Source organism: Oncorhynchus masou, chromosome 6 (assembly GCF_036934945.1).
Source record: "Oncorhynchus masou masou isolate Uvic2021 chromosome 6, UVic_Omas_1.1, whole genome shotgun sequence".
Classification (NCBI taxonomy): Eukaryota; Metazoa; Chordata; class Actinopteri; order Salmoniformes; family Salmonidae; genus Oncorhynchus; species Oncorhynchus masou.
In genome coordinates this window covers 20,912,202-20,933,726 of record NC_088217.1, presented here as the reverse complement: position 1 = coordinate 20,933,726, position 21,525 = coordinate 20,912,202, and the positions used below count along the sequence as shown (strand labels likewise).

Sequence of the window (21,525 nt, the reverse complement as noted above, 5' to 3'; positions counted from 1 at the left end):
AATTACTCTTTGTTAAGTCTGGATTTGTGGGACTTTACATCACACGATTTAGAACACCTAATCTCAGATATTCCACTCTCTGTGTCTCAGTCTGTGCACCCTTTCGCTGCCGTCAGAGTGGTGTGGTCTCTGAGAGACTTAAGGGAGTGCGAGAGACCTTGTGTTGGAGTGTGGTGTGGAGGTTCTTACCATCTCCAAGAGAGTGAGAGCCTGTGTGGTGTGTGCTTGTTGTTGTTATATATCCATGATGCAGCTGCCAGCCTCTCTCCCCAACGCTTCGTCCTACCTGGGACCATCCCCGGAGGGCAAGGAGCTCCTGCCCCGAGCCGGCTTCATCACCCTCTCCATCGTCATGGCTATGTTCACCGTACCGGCCATTGTGTTGAACTCCACAGTGATCGTGGTGTCGCTGATGAACAAGCAGCTGAGGCAACCTCTGAACTACGCCCTGGTCAACATGGCCGTAGCTGACCTGGGGACAGCGCTGACTGGTGGGGTTCTGTCTGTGGTCAACAATGCTCTGGGGTACTTCTCCCTGGGACGGACCGGCTGTATCATAGAGGGATTCTCTGTGGCTCTGTTTGGTGAGTGGCTCCCAGAACCGTCTCTGGGATATACTTTGTAAGTTTTCACATACACATAGACAGTGATGACATTCATTCCTTCTCTACAAATATGGCCTTACTGTAAAGTGTACATTTGAAAATGCATGTACTGTATTAAAAGTCTATATTTGCTTCAAAAAGTATGATTGTATTGTTAACTTTTTTTAAACATATTTTATAATATGGAACCATGTTGATTTTGTTTCAATTTAATCATTTTCTTATGGCCATCTAGCTGAATCATTATTTTGAATCAAACTCGTAATTAAACTGAATCAATTAAAATGAGTTCTCGTAATGATTCTGTCATACTAATCAGTCGTTGCAATCTTCAGGCAACACTATCTGTAATTACTGTACCTTTAATTACAACAACAATATGATTTGCAAAATAACTTTACAATGAGGCCCTGTGGAGCACTGTATGACTGCTGTACTGTACTGTCTGACTGGGGTGTACTGCAGGTATCACGTCACTGTGCACGGTAGCTTTGATTGCCATAGAGAGGATGTTTGTGGTGAGCAAGCCGCTAGGACCAATCTCGTTCCAGACCAAGCATGCGGTTGGGGGTGTGGCCTTGTCATGGGTTTGGTCTCTCCTCTGGAACACCCCGCCCCTATTCGGCTGGGGAAGGTACTGTAATGACATCAGATTAATCCGCCACACTGCTATGTACTGATGAGGTATCATGTAATGAGACCACGCAGATTATAATAGTAAACCATAACTAAACTTCACTTCCCTTACAGGTACGAGCTGGAGGGGGTGGGGACGTCGTGTGCCCCGGACTGGCACAACCGGGACCCCAATAATGTGTCATATATCCTGTGCTACTTCCTGCTGTGTTTTGCCGTGCCCTTCCTCATCATCGTGGCCTCTTACTCTAAACTCATTTACACCTTAAGACAGGTAGGTCCACTCAATGTGTAGTTTACATGCACGGCCCTAAAGGTGTGTCTGCTCAGACAGTGTCTGTGCCAGTTTGGTAGTGTGCGTCATAATTAGGGCCAATCAGGAGTTTTTCCTGATCTCAAGACCTGAAACGGAAAAATTCAGCCTGTAGGCTGGAGTTGTTCTTGGTCAGGTTATATGGTCAGGAAAAACTCTTAGCCCAAGACATACAGTGCCTTGCGAAAGTATTCGGCCCCCTTGAACTTTGCGACATTTTGCCACATTTCAGGCTTCAAACATAAAGATATAAAACTGTATTTTTTTGTGAAGAATCAACAACAAGTGGGACACAATCATGAAGTGGAACAACATTTATTGGATATTTCAAACTTTTTTAACAAATCAAAAACTGAAAAATTGGGCGTGCAAAATTATTTAGCCCCTTTACTTTCAGTGCAGCAAACTCTCTCCAGAAGTTCAGTGAGGATCTCTGAATGATCCAATGTTGACCTAAATGACTAATGATGATAAATACAATCCACCTGTGTGTAATCAAGTCTCCGTATAAATGCACCTGCACTGTGATAGTCTCAGAGGTCCGTTAAAAGCGCAGAGAGCATCATGAAGAACAAGGAACACACCAGGCAGGTCCGAGATACTGTTGTGAAGAAGTTTAAAGCTGGATTTGGATACAAAAAGATTTCCAAAGCTTTAAACATCCCAAGCAGCACTGTGCAAGCGATAATATTGAAATGGAAGGAGTATCAGACCACTGCAAATGAACACTCTGGATGAACTGCAGAGATCTACAGCTGAGGTGGGAGACTCTGTCCATAGGACAACAATCAGTCGTATATTGCACAAATCTGGCCTTTATGGAAGAGTGGCAAGAAGAAAGCCATTTCTTAAAGATATCCATAAAAAGTGTCGTTTAAAATTTGCCACAAGCCACCTGGGAGACACACCAAACATGTGGAAGAAGGTGCTCTGGTCAGATGAAACCAAAATTGAACTTTTTGGCAACAATGCAAAACGTTATGTTTGGCGTAAAAGCAACACAGCTCATCACCCTGACCACACCATACCCACTGTCAAACATGGTGGTGGCAGCATCATGGTTTGGGCCTGCTTTTCTTCAGCAGGGACAGGGAAGATGGTTAAAATTGATGGGAAGATGGATGGAGCCAAATACAGGACCATTCTGGAAGAAAACCTGATGGAGTCTGCAAAAGACCTGAGACTGGGACGGAGATTTGTCTTCCAACAAGACAATGATCCAAAACATAAAGCAAAATCTACAATGGAATGGTTCAAAAATAAACATATCCAGGTGTTAGAATGGCCAAGTCAAAGTCCAGACCTGAATCCAATCGAGAATCTGTGGAAAGAACTGAAAACTGCTGTTCACAAATGCTCTCCATCCAACCTCACTGAGCTCGAGCTGTTTTGCAAGGAGGAATGGGAAAAAATGTCAGTCTCTCGATGTGCAAAACTGATAGAGACATACCCCAAGCGACTTACAGCTGTAATCGCAGCAAAAGGTGGCGCTACAAAGTAATAACTTAAGGGGGCTGAATAATTTTGCACGCCCAATTTTTTAGTTTTTGATTTGTTAAAAAAGTTTGAAATATCCAATAAATGTCGTTTCACTTCATGATTGTGTCCCACTTGTTGTTTATTCTTCACAAAAAATACAGTTTTATATCTTTATGTTTGAAGCCTGAATGTGGCAAAAGATCGCAAAGTTCAAGGGGGCCGAATACTTTCGCAAGGCACTGTATGTCTGTATGACCACATATTGTCTGTGCCATGCATTCGGCAAGCTTTACATACTGTACTATCCATATTCCACAACCTGGCTGACCACATATTGTCTGTGCCATGCATTCGGCAAGCTTTACATACTGTACTATCCATATTCCACAACCTGGCTGTGATGTTGTTGTTGTTGCAGGTCTCTGCAATGGGCTGTATGGAAGGGGGTGCAGCAGCCAAGGCGGAGGCTAAGGTGGCCCGCATGGTGGTTCTGATGGTGGTTACTTTCCTGATCAGCTGGCTGCCCTACGCTACCCTGGCCCTTGTGGTGGTCTCCCACCCTGATGCCCCCATTAGCCCTCTGCTGGGCACTGTGCCAGTCTACCTGGCCAAGAGCAGCACCGTGTACAACCCTCTCATCTACCTCTACATGAACAAACAGGTATACTTATAAATATAACTCTACATGAACAAACAGGTATACTTATAAATCTACCTCTACATGAACAAACAGGTACACATACCGTATAAATCTACCTCTACATGAACAAACAGGTACACATATTGTATAAATCTGCTTCTATATGAACAAACATGTACACATAAATCTACCTCTAAATGAACAAACAGGAATACTTATAAATCTGCCTCTAAATGAACAAACAGGTACACATACAGTACAAGTCAAAAATTTGGACACCTACTCATTCAAGGGTTTTTCTTCATTTTTACTATTTTATACATTGTAGATTAATAGTGAAATACCAAAATAATACCAAAATAAAATAACATTTGATTTGTTACATGCTCCGAATACAACAACTGTAAACCTCACAGTGAAATGCTTACTTACAAGCCCTTAACCAACAACGCAGTTTTAAGAAAAATACATGTTAAACAACCTCTTAGGGGCCTCCTGGGTGGCACAGTGGTTAAGGGCACTGTACTGCAGCGGCAGCTGTGCCATCAGAGTCCCTGGGTTCGCGCCCAGGCTCTGTCGTAACCGGCCGCGACCAGGAGGTCCGTGGGGCAACGCACAATTGGCCTAGCTTCGTCCGGGTTAGGGAGGTAGGGATGTCCGGGTTAGGGAGGTAGGGATGGTTGGTAGGGATGTCCTTGTCTCATCGCGCACCAGCCACTCCTGTGGCGGGCCAGGCACAGTGCGCGCCAACCAAGGTTGCCAGGTGGACGGTTCACCCTCCGACAGACACATTGGTGCGGTTGGCTTCCAGGTTGGATGCGTGCTGTGTTAAGAAGCAGTACAGCTGGTAGGGTTGTGTATCGGAGGACGCATGACTTTCAACCTTCGTCTCTCCCGAGCCTGTACGGGAGTTGTAGCGATGAGACAAGATAGTAGCTACTACAACAATTGGATACCATGAAATTGGGGAGAAAAAAAAAGAGCTCTTAAGGATCTTTTTAAAATTTCAGCCCAAATCTAACTGCCTGTAGCTCAAGACCTGAAGCAAGGATTTGCATATTCTTGATACCATTTGAAAGGAAACACTTGGAAATAAAATTAATGCAGGAGAATATAACACATTAGATCTGGTAAAAAATAATACAAAGAAAATAATATGCGCATCATCTTTGAAATGGAAGAGAAAGGCCATAATGTATTAGTCCAGCCCAGGCGCAATTTGGATTTTGGCCTTTAGATGGCAGCAGTGTATGTGCAAGGTTTTAGACTGATCCAATGAACCATTGCATATATGTTCAAAATGTCAAGACTGCCCAAAGGTGCCTAATTGGTTTGGTAATACATTTTCAAGTTCATAATTTTGCACTCACCTCAAATAATAGCATGGTATTATTTCACTGTAATAGTTCATGTAAATTGGACAGTGCAGTTATATTAAAAATAATTTAAGCTATCTGCCCATATCAGATATGTCTATGTCCTTTGAATTTGTTTAGTCACTTACAACCTCATGCTAATCACATTAGCCTACGTTAGCTCAACCGTCCCGCGCGGGGGACACACCGATCCCGTAGAGGATTTATTAAGTAAAAAAATAGATAAGTAAAAAATAAGAAATGAAAGTAACAAATAATTAAGAGGATCAGTAAAATAAAAATAGCGAGGCTATATACAGGGGTTACCGGTACAGAGTCAATGTGCGGGGGCACCGGTTAGTCGAGGTAATATGTACTGTACCTGTCAGTAGAGTAGAGTAGAGTGACTATGCATAGATAATTAACAGAGAATAGCAGCAGCCTAAAAGAGGTGGGGGGGAAATGCAAATAGTCTAGACATTTCATTAGCTGTTCAGGAGTCTTATAGATTGGGGTTAGAAGCTGTTGAGATACCTCTTGGACCTAGACTTGGCGCTCCGGTACCACTTGCTGTGAGGTAGCCGAGAGAAGAGTCTATGACTAGGGTGGCTGGAGTCTTTGATAATTTTTAGAGCCTTCCTCTGACACAGCCTGGTATAGAGGTCCTGGATCGCAGGAAGCTTAGCCCCAGTGATGTACTGGGCCATACGCAAAACAACCTGTAGTGCCTTACGGTCATAGGCCGAGCAGTTGCCATACCAGGCAGTGATGCAACCATGCTCTTGATGGTGCAGCTGTATAACGTTTTGAGGATCTGAGGACCCATGACAAATCTTTTCTGTCTCCTGAGGGGGAATAGGTTTTGTCGTGACCTCTTCACGACTGTCTTGGTGTGCTTGGACCATGTTAGTTTGTTGGTGATGTGGACACCAAGGAACTTGAAGCTTTCAACCTGCTCCACTACAGCCCCATCGATGAGAATGGGGGTTTGCTCTGTCCTCCTTTTCCTGTAGTCCACAATCATCTCCTTTGTCTTGATCAAGTTGAAGGAGAGGTTGTTGTCCTGGCACCACACGGCCAGGTCTATGACCTCCTCCCTATAGGCTGTCTCATCGTTGTCCGTGATCTGGCCTACCACTGTTGTGTCATCAGCAAACTTAATGATGGTGTTGGAGTCGTGCCTGGCCAAGCAGTCATGAGTGAACAGGGAGTACAGGAGGGGACTGAGAACACACCCCTGAAGGGCCCCCGTGATCAGTGTGGCAGTTGTATTGTTACATACCCTTACCACCTGGGGGCGGCCTGTCAGGAAGTCCAGGAGCCAGTTGCAGAGGGAGGTGTTAAGTCCCAGGGTCCTTAGCTTAGTGATGAGCTTTGAGGGCACTATGGCGTTGAACGCTGGACTGTTGTCAATGAATAGCATTCTCACATAGGTGTTCATTTTCTCCAGGTGGGAAAGGGCAGTGTGGAGTGCAATAGAGATTTAATCATATAGGGATCTGTTGGGCGTTATGCAAATTAGAGTGGGTCTAGAGTTTCTGGGATAATGGTGTTGATGTGAGCCATGATCAGCCTTTCAAAGCACTTCATGGCTACAGATGTGAGTGCTACAGGTCGGTAGTCATTTAGGCAGGTTACCTTAGTGTTCTTGGGCACAGGGACTATGGTGGTCTGCTTGAAACATGTTGGTATTACAGACTCAGACAGGGAGTGTTTGAAAATGTCAGTGAAGACACTTTCCAGTTGGTCAGCACATGCTCACGGTACACGTCCTGGTAATCCGTCTGGACCTGTGGCCTTGTGAATGTTGACCTGTTTAAAGGCCTTACTCACATCGGGTACGGAGAGCGTGATCACACAGTCGTCCGGAACAGCTGATGCTCTCATGCATGTTTCAGTATTACTTGGCTCGTTTGGAGCATAGAAGTCATTTAGCTCGTCTGGTAGGCTCGTGTCATTGGGCAGCTCATGGCTGTGCTTCCCTTTGTAGTCTGTAATGGTTTGCAAGCCCTGCCACATCCGATGAGCATCGGAGCCGGTGTAGTACGATTCAATCTTAGTCCAGTATTGATGCTTTTCCTGTTTGATGGTTCGTTGGAGGGCATAGTGGGATTTCTTATAAGCTTCCAAGTTAAAGTCCCGCTCCTTGAAAGCGGCAGCTCTACCCTCTAGCTCAGTGCGAATGTTGCCTGTAATCCATGGCTTCTGGTTGGGGTATGTACGTACAGTCAATGTGGGGACAAAGTCATAGATGCACTTAATGATAAAGCCAGCCAGTGACTGATGTGGTGTACTCTTCAATGCCATCCGAAGAATCCCAGAACCCATATGGAATCATGTAGTAACCAAAAAATGTTTAACAAATCAAAATATATTTGGGATTTTATATTCTTCAAAGTAGTCACCCTTTGCCTTGATGACAGCTTTGCACTCTCTTGGCATTCTCTCAACCAGCTTCGCCCTGAATGCTTTCCCAACCATCTTGAAGGAGTTCCCACATATGCTGAGTCCTTGTTGGCTTCTTTTTCTTCACGCTGAGGTTCAACTCATCCCAAACCATCTCAATTAGCCTGGAGGTGTGTTGGGTCATTGTCCTGTTGAAAACAAATGATAGTCCCACTAAGCGCAAACAAGATGGGATGGAATATCACTGCAGAATGCTGTGGTATCCATGCTGGTTAAGTGTGCCTTGAATTCTAAATACATCACAGACAGTGTCACCAGCAAAGCACCCCCACACCATCACACCCCCTCTTTCATGCTTCATGGTGGGAACCACACATGCGGAGATCATCTGAGATCATCTACTCTGCGTCTCACAAAGACACGGCGGTTGGAACCAAAAATCACAAATTTGGACTCATCAGAACAAAGACAGATTTCCACCGGTCTAATGTCCATTGCTCAAGTTTCTTGGCCCAAGCAAATCTCTTCTATTTATTGGTGTCCTATAGTGGTGGTTACTTTGCAGCAATGTGACCATGAAGGCCTAATTCATGCAGTCTTTCTTCTCTGAACAGTTGATGTTTAGATGTGTCTGTGAAGCATTTATTTGGCCTGCAATTTTTAACAAGGCACACCTGTTAATGGTGACTACCTCATGAAGCTGGTTGACAGAATGCCAAGAGTGTGCAAATCAGTCATCAAGGCAAAGGGTGGCTACTTAAAAGAATCTCAAATCTAAAATATATATTGATTTGTTTAACACTGGTTTAACACTGGTTACTACATGATTCCATAAGTGTTACTTCATAGTTTTGATGTCTTCACTATTACTCTAAAATGTATAAAATAGTACAAATAAAGATAAACACTTGAATGAGTAGGTGTGTTTAAACTTTTGACCGTTACTGTACATACAGTACATCTTCTATTCATCTACACATGTGTATATATGGGTTGGTTTTTTAGCAACAAAACCAACACACATTTTTCAATATTAGCAAAGACGTGACATCAGTCAAAACACTTCAAAACAAGACATGGTATCAAGAACAAGTTCAAATCAACTGAAACGTGCCACGTATGATTCACACCATGGTAGTTTCGTTGTTGTTAGCTATCTGGCCATTCAGAACCATAACAAGACATGCCCTTATGCCCCTTTGAAATGTGCGCATCATTTTTGTGACGTCAGCAAACCAGTCAGTGAAACACTTTGTTTGTATTGAAAACAAGATCAGATATAGGAAGCAAAAAATGTCAAGGATGATAATAAGCCTATAAATGTGATAGGAGATTAAGTTAGACACTAATCTGTAGAATGATCACTGCAATGCGCCTTGCCACAAACCAGACACTCGTTAGCAGTCCAAAGACTCCATCTAGTGGAGAGAAATGTGAAAGTAATTTCAGTCACCATTAGCTCAGGTCCTGTGGTAGAACATTGTTTCACTGCGACTTAATTTCATACAGTTTTGCGATTGAACAGCCGCTGTTTACCATGAACAGATATTTTAAACATTGAAGCCATTTGATATACAACAAAATGTCGGACACAGTAACGGTGTATGATAATGGTGTTGTGTCTTGTCCAGTTCCGGAGATATGCAGTGCCCTTCCTCCTGTGTGGGAGGGACCCATGGCCATCTGAGGAGGAGGGGTCAGAGATGCAGACCACTGTGGCAACCATCAACAACAAAGTCTCCCCCAGTTGATCCATACAGGCATTTAGATAAATCCACTGATGGCACCAGCAGCACCAATAAAGTGTCACTCATATTCTATGCCTTTTTTAATACATTCATTAAATATACCTCTTAGTTTGTAAGAATATGACTTATTAATACCTTAATAAGGAGATTTGTATGACTTTCTTACCTTGTCACAACCAAAATAACTTTAGAGTATGGTTTTAATACTACATCCAGAATGGGATGAGAGACTGGCTGATCACAGAGTATGTTACCTACAGTATGTTACAGAAGGTATATTAACTGTGGAATCTATCGTTACTTTATGGTAAATATAAACACTATGAACATGCTGTTCAATACATAATGCATGGCTTATCTATAAACAAAGCACAAATAATGAACATACAGTGTAGAATTTCAGTGTAAGTTTATTCAGTAATAATCATTAGAAAATAAAATATCATTATTGATTAAAATGAATTCAAGGCAAAAAAAAAAAAATAAAAAATGAATTGATACAAAACATTGAGGGTCATAATAAAGCATTTGCTACTAAGAGAAATCATGTTTACTGAATAAAAACATTACAGAGTAAATATAAGGACTTTCAAGTAGAGAACATTACCATGGGTCTTTCCATATGTTTGTACATATTTTACATTATCTTCTATTTTAATACATATTTAATAACAGTAATAGTAGTAATAGTAATCATAATAATTATAATAATAGAATGAAAACTAATCAAAAATTTTAAATCAACAAGGGTTTCTCTGTAAACTGGTATATTACCATTGGATTTATCTTTTTTTAACCCACCAACAGAGTAACAGTGCACCTTGAAAATGTTTATTTTTTTCTTTATTTTTTTCAGATTCTTTCTGTCCCAGCATTGAAAGGTGAGGTGTAAATGACAAATATAGATTTCACTAAACCATACACACAGTCACAAAAAAAGTACAAAATTGTCTCACCTTAATTCACAAAAATGTGTATAGAAAAAGGAGAAACAATAGCACTATACAGTTACTTGTGCAAAGACAAACAGCTATGTGCTAATATTGAAATACCATTGGTATAGAATGAACCAAATCATTTTCTCTTTTCTTTTTTTCAGGAATCCCTGACATGAGGTAAAAGTATGTTTGTTTTATCTTTAGTTTAACACAACCTTTTTAAAAGTGTTTACAAAATAATGCATATTTTCAGTTTATCAGTAATTGCTACGAATAGTATAACGTGCCTGGAATGCGCATTGGTCCTTTCACAAGATAATTCTCAACAAAAAGACCAGAACACATTTTTTTTTTACTCAAACAATTCAAAGAGCCCTTTCAATGTGCACACAATGTGGAAAACCTACATTTTCAAGACAGTATTCAGGTTGACTGAGAACGCAATGCAAACTCATGAACTACAAATCAAACACTCATGAATTACAGATCCCACACGTCTCATCACCTACCCATCATCTGTGCTTATTCAAACTATCCAGAGCAGCGCCTGAAAAAGAAGTGAACTTAGTACTTTATTTTTTGTCTGCTAGTGTAAAGTAATTTTGTGGTGCATCAATTTTCAACTTGCGTTGATAGCAACAAAAGTGGCGTTTTCTTGTAAAATTAACCATAGTACAAACACTCCCTTCTCATTGGACGGATAAGATGGCTGTGGGAAACAGACTGGTTGGTTGAGAGGAAGGCTGATATGTTTTCCCCAGACGATGCTGGACCACCACGAGGTATAGTGTATGCAGAGAGAAGCCAGAGAGGCTGAGAGAGTGAGGGGGTTAGTATTGCTTAGCCTCTCTCCAGTTAAAACACTTCAAGCCAAATATGACACAACACAACAGAAGAGGACAACAATGTTGGAGACCGTGGACCTACCTAGACCATGATGATACCTAGCCTGGTCCCAGATCTGTTTGTGTTTTTGCCTACTCCATTGTCATGTTTTGCTTGACAATTCCGTAAGGAGTTGGCGAGAGAGCAGAACCAGACTGGCACCCAGGCTAGATGCAGCCTCATCACGTGAGCTCATCTGCCCTGTCAACATCCCTGATGAATACGTGCCTCACCAATCAACCACTGTGCATCCCGTCTGCCCTGGCTCACACCGGCTCAGTCTGTCACAAGTCTCGCACACAACAACATAAAGGCCAAGTGATTAGGAAGATTCAGTTTGAAAGGATCAGTGGAATTAACTTACATTAATCGTGATCAACAAGTTGTACAGGGAGATTTCTGTTCATCTCACGTCTATCATATTGTTTTCTTTCAGCAGCAGAAGGCATTTCAGTTGGGACAAATGAAACTAATAAAGTTGTAGAATTAATTTCAAAATGGGCAAATGAAGCAGCATTGTCAATGCACTAGGCATCTGACCTTTCTGTGCTGTGCACCTCCTCTGCACAACATATGCAAACACGGAAGTTTAGTATCACATCTTTATAAAGGTAGAATAGCCTCCTTGAGGCTTAGCTAATATCAAGTCCTACAAAGATGCTCTTAATAAGGGGTACTTTACTTTGTGGTACTGGTGTTGGTGTGGTTTGAGTAACACATATACAGTGTTCTTATGCTCATAAAACAAGTAAAAAACAAAGACATTTGCATATCTTGTGCAGCTGTGTTGTTACACGAAAAACAAAGCGATTTTAAAAAGCTGTTCACAGACATGTCAAGGATGCATATGAGCAACAACAAAAAAAAGGCAAATAAATGTCAGAATATTGTACCGAATAAACTAATAACACCAGCGATCTTCTTTCCAGGTAGCATAATAGGATTCATTAGGGTGTGTATTGCTGATCTTCTTTTGAAATGGTACACAATTACAAAATATAGAACATCTCTTTACAAAGTTTTTCTTTTTGTTTATATAATACAATTCATTTACAGTATATCTACTATGAAATATTCATCGTCAGGCTATTGTCAAATTAAAAACAACCTGCCTGCTAGTGCATTTATTCCATGCTGTAGTCATCTCAGAAGTGTATATCTCCAGTTGGATGATGCTATAAATGTGACTGATATCTCCTGCATACGTAAACTGGTTATTCTCTAAGAATCTGTTCGTTGTGACCCATCTACAGCCATCTTTTAATTATTTATGTCAATGATTCCGGGATCAAAGTTATACTAAAACATCTAAGGGGGGTTAGGTGGGGAGAGATATGCCTTTCTATGCTTGCATTGAAAACTTGCATGATATGCCAAAATCTTAATAAAGTGACAGAGGGAATGACATCTTACATCTGATTGTCATCACCCTTAACGACCTGCCTACGGTACCTTACGCCTCTGCCAATAGGTCCATCTCCTCCACTGACACGCCATGTCCTCGTCTGCAATTGGCTCGTTGATGAACCTGTGAGTGTCACCTCCAGATGGTGACCTATGACAGATGCTCATGGCCTCCTAAGCGCCAGTAGTGTCGGTCTGGGAGGGTGGGACTAACATGGTTCCCTGGCACCAGGATTGGCTTCTGGTCCTGTGATTGACAGAAGTGATGTGAATTCCCTGGCTGGCAGAGGGTGAGTGAGAGAATAAGTGTGTCTCTCTCTCCTCATAGGTGCCTTTCTCTTCCATGTAAAAGGCACTTCTTTTGGTCGTAAGCCAATAGATGCATTTCTCATTTAGTTTTCCACTGATGGTACTGTAGTCTATATGAAGTAGAGTACATACAGCTAGTAGTTAGTTTCTAGTAGTTTATTCTCCAGCCGATGCTATAAAGTGGTGATGCAGATCATCTCGTCTGCCAGGTCCTCCTCGTACGGTAATCTAAGCTCCACCTCCGGCTCCTCGTCACTGTAACTGGCCGTGGCGTCCTGGAGGTCGTAGTCCTGCTCGCTCATGACGGGGTACACGTTGACCCCATTAACCGCCGGCGCCACACCGCCATTCAGCAAGTGGCTGGCCGCGCTCTCCATCTCGTCAATGGTCATCTCGCACGCGTCTGCTATCTCGTGCTTGGTGGCCGCCACGAACTTTGGATCCTTGGCGTATCTCCCGAGCCCCTCTGATATCAAAACCTGCATGGCAACAGGAGAAAACCGACCACATTGTGTAAACGTGGGTCATTTAAATTACTGTTAGTCACCAAAGTTTGGATATCTGAGTCTGAGTGTTCAAACCATTAACACCTGTGGCAACTCCTGTAGCATGCACACCACCCACCGCTCCTGAGTATTTTACTCGATAATGTCCAATCGCTGGATAATAAAATGGATGAGCTCAAGGCAAGAGTTGCTTTTCAGAGAGACATCAGGGATTGTAACATACTCTGCTTCCATGAAACATGGCTCTCTCGATATATACTGTCTGGCTCTGTAAAGCCAGTTGAGTTCTCAGTACATTGCGCCGACAGGAACAAACATCTCTCCGGGAAGCAGAAGGGTGGAGGTATATGTTTATGATTAACGACTTATGGTGTAACTGTGATAACATACAGGAACTCAAGTTCTTCTGTTCACCCGACCTAGAATATCTCACAATCAAATGCAGACCGTACTCGTGTTCTCTCGAGAGAATTTTCATCAATTATAGCCACAGGAGTCTATATCCCCCCAAGCGGATACCACGCCGGCCCTCAAAGAACTTCACTGGACTTTATGCAAACTGGAAACCACATATCCCGAGGCTGCATTTATTGGAGCTGGGGATTTAAAAAAGCAAATTTGAGGAAAAGGATCCTGAAATTCTATCACATCATTCCCCCATGCGGTGTAGGTAGGAAACAACACCTCCTCTTCGCTAATACTCAACACTGGGGCCCCACAAGGGTGCGTGCTCAGCCCCCTCCTGTACTCCCTGTTCAACCATGACTGCGTGGTCAAGCACGCCTCCAATTCAATCATTAAGTTTGCATACAACACAACAGTAGTAAGCTTGATTACCTACAACGATGAGACAGCCTACAGGGAGGATGTGAGGGCTCTGGGAGTGTGGTGCCAGGAAAATAACCTCTCACTCAACGTCAACAAAACTAAGGAGATCATGGTGGACTTCAGGAAACAGCAGAGTGAACATCCCACAATCCATATCGATGGGACTGCAGTGGTGAAGCGCCTCTTCAACCTCAGGAGGCTAAAGAAATTTGTCTTATCACCTCACAAACTTTTACAGATGCACAATTGAGAGCATCCTGTCGGACTGTATCACCGCCTGGTATGGCAACTGCACCACCCACAATCGCAAATCTCTCCAGAGGTTGGTGCGGTTTGCCCAAAGCATTACTGGGGGGCAAACTTCCCGCCCTCCTGGACACCTAGAGCATCCAATGCCAAAAAGGAAGGCCAAAAAGATCACCAAGGATATCAACCACCCGAACCACTGCCCGTTCACCCTGCTAACATCCAGAAGGCGAGGTCAGTACAGGTGCATCAAAGCTGGGACCGAGATACTAAACAGCCATCTCTAAACAGCCATCTATAGCACATCAGATTCGGCTGCCAATAAACATAGATTAGGAATCACTGGCCACTTTTAGAAATGGATCACGAGCCACTGTAATAATGTTTCTGTATCTAGCATTACTCATCTCATATGTACAGTGGGGAGAACAAGTATTTGATACACTGACGATTTTGCAGGTTTTCTTACTTACAAAGCATGTAGAGGTCTGTAATTTTTATTATAGGTACACTTCAACTGTGAGAGGCGGAATCAAAAACAAAAATCCAGAAAATCACATTGTATGAGTTTTTAAGTAATTAATTAGCATATTATTGCATGACATAAGTATTTGATCACCTACCAACCAGTAAGAATTCCAGCTCTCACAGACCTGTTAGTTTTTCTTTAAGAAGTCCTCCTGTTCTCCACTCATTACCTGTATTAACTGCACCTGTTTTAACTCGTTACCTGTATAAAAGACACCTGTTCACACACTCAATCTAACAGACTCCAACCTCTCCACAATGGCCAAGACCAGAGAGCTGTGTAAGGACATCAGGGATAAAATTGTAGACCAGCATAAGGCTGGGATGGGCTACAGGACAATAGGCAAGCAGCTTGGTGAGAAGGCAACAACTGTTGGCGCAATTATTAGAAAATAGAAGAAGTTCAAGATGACGGTCAATCACCCTCGGTCTGGGGCTCCATGCAAGATCTCACCTCGTGGGGCATCAATGATCATGAGGAAGGTGAGGGATCAGCCCAGAACTACACGGCAGGACCTGGTCAATGACCTGAAGAGAGCTGGGACCACAGTCTCAAAGAAAACCCTTAGTAATACACTACGCCGTCATGGATTCAAATCCTGCAGCACACGCAAGGTCCCCCTGCTCAAGCCAGCGCATGTCCAGGCCCGTCTGAAGTTTGCCAATGACCATCTGGATGATCCAGAGGAGGAATGGGAGAAGGTAATGTGGTCTGATGAGACAAAAATAGAGCTTTTTGGTCTAAACTCCACTCGCCGTGTTTGGAGGAAGAAGAAGGATGAGTACAACCCCAAGAACACCATCCCAACCGTGAAGCATGGAGGTGGAAACATCATTCTTTGGGGATGCTTTTCTGCAAAGGGGACAGGACGACTGCACAGTATTGAGGGGAGGATGGATGGGGCCATGTATCGCGAAATCTTGGCCAACAACCTCCTTCCCTCAGTAAGAGCATTGAAGATGGGTCGTGGCTGGGTCTTCCAGCATGAGAACGACCCGAAACACACAGCCAGGGCAACTAAGGAGTGGCTCCATAAGAAGCATCTCAATGTCCTGGAGTGGCCTAGCCAGTCTCCAGACCTGAACCCAATAGAAAATCTTTGGAGGAAGATGAAAGTCTTCTAGCTTGTCGTACTAGAAAGCAATATAAACAAGTTGAAAAAAAGTAACTGCAAAAAAATGTAATATTCTGTAGCAATTTGGTTATCCTGTCTTGATTGTAGAAGTTCTAATTTGCGGTTTATTCAGTGAATCAGGCCGTCTCAATGGTAACCAGATACTCTTTTGCCATACATGCCAGTAAAACACCTTAATTAAGTATGCACTTAGATAAGGAAATATTTGAGGGGCTTGATGCAACGCCCTTAAACAATTCCCTTAGATAAGGGAAAATGATTCCTTAAGCTAAACCCTTAAGGGAAACACTTAATGTTTTATGCAAGCGGGCCCTGCCCCCTACAAGTTGTAGAATCTACACCCAGGCGTAGGTCATAAAAGGGATTATGCCCAGGTGGTATCATTTTTAGGTCTGGCGTAGAGCGTTGGACGTAGTTGGACGTAGTTACGACACACTTACGACCGACTGGTGCAACTGGCCCCTGGACACCAACCCACCCACCCTCCCCTTCCCTGCCCTCCCCTGCCTCACCGCCTCCACCAGGCTGGTAGCGCTGCCTCTCTTCTGGTGGTAATGCTGTCGGTACTCTGGGGGCAGCTGGAGGTGGATGGGGGAGTAGGTCCTCTGGGAGTACTCTGGGTCGTCTGTGTACCACAAACTCTTCCTCACAGACACCTGGCTGCTGGAGGCACTCTCCCTGAAGAGAAGAAGAGATTCAGACACTCTTGGAGTGAAATGGAGGAAAGGTGAAGGATGAGAATGATTGAATGAACATAGTAACTTGATGGTTATTATCAGAGTTCTACACAACTTTCTTATGAACAAAATAATCAAAGTGAGCGTGGCACCTGCAACCATTCCAAGACTAATCGTTTTAAGATTCTGTCGCGAAGGAATGGGATGCGTGTTATAGTGAGCAGAAGTAGTTCGGTGTTTGGGTTTTTCACTGATTATTTGGTCAAATCGAGAGCTTGGGACTATTAGGTTCTATCTGCATTTTTGTCAAAATGTAGTTATTGACATAGCCCTGTTCTGTTCAATGTTCTCTACTTATATGGCTATTTGCATTGACCCTCTTTTTTACACTGCTACTACTCACTGTTTATTATCTATGCATAGTCACTTCACCCCTACCTACATGTACAAATTACCTCAACAAACCTGTACCCCCGCACACTGACTCTGTACCGGTTCCCCCTGTATATAGCCTCGTTACTGTTATTTTATTATGTCACTTTCTTTTATTACTTTAGTTTATTCTTTTAGCAAATATTTTCTAACTCACTTTTTTTTGTTGGTTAGGGCTTGTCAGTAAGCATTTCACGGTAGGTCTACGACACCTATTGTATTCGGTGCATGTGACAAATAAAATGTGATTTGATTTGATATGTAGAACTCGAAATACCCCAGTACACGCTGTTTAAGCTCAAAGGAATGTAATATAAAAATGACTAACCACATTAAAACCAATGAGGGTTCGGAACTTTAAAGCCAGTTATCTCAGAATCATCTTGCAGATAGAACCTTATGGTCCCAATATCTCAAAATAATGTTTTTGCAGGTATTAGCATCTTTCGAATTTTGGAAAAGGGAAGGAATGTTCAGCCCGTAACTTCCAAAGAGAGAGGGTTCCGCTCCTCGTTCCGGTTCTGCTCCTCGCTTTAGCACCTCTTCATATTTTATCTTAAAGGGATAGTTCACCCAACTGACAAAATGACATATTGGTTTCCTTTCCCTGTAAACTGTCTATGGACAAGCATTTTTGTAAATGATGCATGAAAGATACTAATATCGGCCCTATTACATGAATGGGATTTGTGCCACAAATGCTAAAACGTCAACATGTGGAAAAAGTGCCAGGAAAACTAACCCAAATAATTAATTGCTGTCATACCTTGTCCATAGACTGCTTACAATGTTAGGAAACCAATGTCTAATTTTGTCATTTTATTTTGTTAAGTGCCAAAATAACAGATATATTAAAAATAAAAGTCCCACATTAGTCACAAAATAAGGGTCTCACATTACTAAAACCAATCTGTAGTCTTCATCAGACGAATGGACAGAACAATGAAGGAGTCTTTTATATACCTGCGCCCGGGGAGATCGACCCTGATGAGGGGCGTGTAGTAGGGCGACTGTTCCTTACTGGCCGGAGTGGCGGGGGGAGTGGCCCAGGAGCGGGTGGAGCGGGTGGGGGAGAGACGGTGGGCTCTGCTGGAGTCCAGCCCTGCTACAGCCATCACCTGTAGAGGAAGGGACGGACGGAAAGTAACAAACACACTGGTCTAGAACCCCTGGTGAAGCACTGCGTTGGTGAATCAATTCATGCAACATAGTGTACTAGTAATATGAATGTGTGTGAATGTATGTGTGAACTACATGGAGGTGCATTCGGTGCAGACGCAGAGCTGTCTACTGTACGTGTTACCTAGTGGGACATTCCATGCAGTTGTGCAGCAGTGCACTGTGAGAAGTGTGTGTGTGTTACCTGGTGCTGCATTAGGTGCAGTGGTAGTGCAGTGCGTTGGTGTGGCAGCTCATCCTGACTGCCTTGCCTTCTTAGACACTCAAAGTTGAAGGAGGGCCTCCGGTGACCTGGGTGTGTGGCGGATAGGTGGACAGGACAGGAGGATGAAACTAGTGAAACTAAACTACTCATGCAGAAAACAATGACGACATGCAACTAAAGGGCATCAACACACATTCACAAACAAACAAAATGTCATGAAGGTGTCCTTAAAATTTAAAATTATACAGTATCAAGTCAGCGGCAAGACAGTTTAATGAAAGAGTCAAAAACTGTGCATGTGTGTGTGTGAATAACTATTAGCTTTTATCTAACCTCAGTAACAGTATTTTTGATGACAAGCATCAGAAGCATTTCTGGGTAGAGGAGGGGCGTTACCTTGAGGCGTGGCAGGAAGCATCCGTCTCTTAGGCGACCTCCTTCCATCTTGGTAGAGGGGCTGCTCATCGTCGTCATAGTAACTGTCGGGGTGGTGGTAGCCTCTAGGAGTCTCATACTCCGTGTCACTGTTCTGGTACAGGTATTCTTTATAGGACCTCCTGGAAGCCAAGGATAGGGTGTTGGAGGTGAACTAGCTACTTAAAAAAAATATAGCGGGCCAGATTTAATAGGCTTCAGGTCCACATCTGGCTTGCGGGCCGCTAGTTTGAGACCCCTGCTCTAGCAGAAGAGAACGAATTGTGAGGTACACTACATGACCAAAAGTATGTAGACACCTGCTTGTCGAACATCTCATTCCAAAATCATGGGCATTAATATGGAGTTGGTCCGCCCTTTGCTGCTATAACAGCCTCTACGCTTCTGGGAAGTCTTTCCACTAGATGTTGGATATGGGGACTTGCTTCCATTCAGCCACAAGAGCATTAGTGAGGTCGGGCACTAATGTTGGACGATTAGGCCTGGCTCACAGTCGGCGTTCTAATTCATCCCAAAGGTGTTTGATGGGGTTGAGGTCAGGGCTCTGTGCAGGCCAGTCAGGTTCTTTCTCACCAATCTCAACAAAACATTTCTGTATGGACCTCGCTTTATGCATGGGGACATTTCCATGATGAAACACGAAAGGGCCTTACCCAAACTGTTGACAAACAGCCCCAGACCATTATTCCTCCTTCACCAGACTTTACAGTTGGCACTAAGCATTCAGGCAGGTAGTGCTCTCCTGGAATCTGCCAAACCCAGATTTGTCCGTCGGACTACCAGATGGTAAAGCATGATTCATCACTCCATAGAACGCGTTTCCACTGCTCCAGAGTACAATGGCGGTGGGCTTTACTCCAGCTGACACTTGGCATTACACATGGTGATCTTAGGCTTATGTGCGGCTGCTCGGCCATGGAAGCCCATTTCATGAAGCTCCTGATGAACAGATCTTGTGCTGACGGTGCTTCCAGAGGCGGTTTGGAACTCGGTAGTAAGTGTTGCAATCAGGGAAAGACGACTTTTACACGCTACGTGCTTCAGCACTCGACAGTCCCGTTCTGTGAGCTTGCGTGGACTACCACTTCGCGCTGAGCCGTTGTTGTGTCCTAGACGTTTCCACATCACAATAACTGCCATTGCAGTTGACCGGGACAGCCCTAGCACGGCAGAAATTTGACGAACTGACTTGTTGGAAAGGTTGCATCCTATGGCGGTTCCACATTGAAAGTCACTGAGCTCTTCAGTACAGGTCATTCTACTGTCAATTATTGGAGATTGCATGGCTGTGTGCTCAATTTTATACACCTGTCAGCAACGGGTGAGGCTGAAATAGCCAAATCCAATCATTTGAAGGGGTTTCCACACACTTTTGTATTTATAGTGTATAAACAATATATAAGATAAGACATGTATTTCTGTTCTGCTATACAGGTGGAGTGTTACTTTACCTGTCTCCTGACAACATGCTGTCGTCCTCGTAGAACTCCTCCCCGCTATAGTACTCTCCTGAGTACCTGTCATCGTCAAACTCCTCCTCCCGCCGGATGGTCGGGTGACGGACGTCTCCCACGTGGGACCTAGGAGGGGGTGTGGAGTCAGGGTTCAGAGGTCAGAGGAGGGGTGGTGCCCAGTGGAGGCTGGTGTCACTTTCAAATCGGAGGATGGGCTCATTGTAATGGCTCGAATGGAATGAATAGAATGGTACCGGTCCCAGACATTACTATGAGCGGTCCTCCCTTCACTAGCCTCCACTGGTGGTGTTGGACTGCGAGGGGGGTCATGGGGGAACAGGGCCATGCACTGCCATGCAGACGCAAACCTCCAGCCTCCAGGGGGCAGCGATGCAACAGAACCAACGCCCTCATCATCCACCACCGCAGCCTCATCAAGACAACAGGGAAATAGACAGTAGAAGCAGTAGACCAGTGGACATAGCATATAGTATCGAAGAGCATCCCTCAGTGTTCACTAACACTTCTTTTGTCAAAGGAAAACTATGGTTTCCTGTACGTTCATTTGGGAAGTCTTCAATCAAATGTATCAAAACTTACATTTCCTTATTACCCATCTCATCCATGGTTTACTTAAAGGGATAGTTGACCCAAATTACAAAGTTACATTTTGGTTTCCATACACTGCAAGCAGTCTATGGACAAGGGAGAACAGCAATCTATGCTTTGGTTTGTCCATAGACTGCTTACAGGATAAGGAAACCAGTATAATTTTTTAATTTAGGTGAACTGACCCTTTATTGAAAGACATTTCTGAGGGTTTTTATACTGGTCGTTGTTGGCCTCTTAGGAAGTATCAGAGCTAGGGTGAGTAAGGTAAGTTTCCATACATATCCATGAGGTTTGAGCATCTGAGTTCCTCCAAGGCAAGCACTTCAGTTCAATTCTCTTTTAGCAGTGCTCTCTTCCTAGCAGACACATGCACACAGCAAGACTGGTCTAGGGCTAGGCAGTGTGCTGGCCAATCAGGCCTCTCCTTTCTCTGTCAAACATCAGAACACTGGGTCAAGAGATATTACTCCACAGACAGGTGGTGGTGCAGAGACATGGAGAGGGATGACTGACTAGAACACTCAGCACTAACTGAGCAGTTATTAGGGTTGCAAAATTCCAGTACCTTC

General features: G+C 43.6%; 2 protein-coding genes across 2 annotated transcripts in view; one reads left to right on the top strand and one right to left on the bottom strand.

Annotated features, from left to right (window-relative positions):
* The first annotated feature begins 244 nt into the window (after nucleotides 1–244).
* LOC135541021 (parapinopsin-like) lies at nucleotides 245–9,185 on the top strand. Its single transcript, XM_064967162.1, has 5 exons — nucleotides 245–584; nucleotides 1,071–1,239; nucleotides 1,356–1,515; nucleotides 3,452–3,694; nucleotides 9,066–9,185. The coding sequence occupies exons 1-5, from the start codon at nucleotides 245–247 to the stop codon at nucleotides 9,183–9,185; spliced, it is 1,032 nt and encodes a 343-aa protein (XP_064823234.1).
* Nucleotides 9,186–9,574: 389 nt separating this feature from the next.
* LOC135541530 (voltage-dependent L-type calcium channel subunit alpha-1D-like) overlaps nucleotides 9,575–21,525 on the bottom strand; it is a 125,270-nt gene continuing 113,319 nt past the window's right edge. The window contains exons 43-48 of the mRNA XM_064967842.1: nucleotides 20,342–20,470; nucleotides 18,852–19,012; nucleotides 18,435–18,541; nucleotides 18,035–18,189; nucleotides 16,475–16,640; nucleotides 9,575–13,197 (exon numbers count right to left, since the gene is read on the bottom strand). Coding sequence (XP_064823914.1) covers nucleotides 12,892–13,197; nucleotides 16,475–16,640; nucleotides 18,035–18,189; nucleotides 18,435–18,541; nucleotides 18,852–19,012; nucleotides 20,342–20,470 — 1,024 coding nt within the window. The 3' untranslated portion in view covers nucleotides 9,575–12,891. The remainder of the gene's footprint in view (nucleotides 13,198–16,474; nucleotides 16,641–18,034; nucleotides 18,190–18,434; nucleotides 18,542–18,851; nucleotides 19,013–20,341; nucleotides 20,471–21,525) is intronic.

Coding starts and splice junctions, on each gene's coding strand:
- LOC135541021 (XM_064967162.1), top strand. CDS start 245: ATGATGCAGCTGCCAGCCTCTCTCCCCAACGCTTCGTCCTACCTGGGA. Junction 585..1,070: donor ATTCTCTGTGGCTCTGTTTG/GTGAGTGGCTCC, acceptor GGTGTACTGCAG/GTATCACGTCACTGTGCACG. Junction 3,695..9,065: donor ACCTCTACATGAACAAACAG/GTATACTTATAA, acceptor TGTCTTGTCCAG/TTCCGGAGATATGCAGTGCC.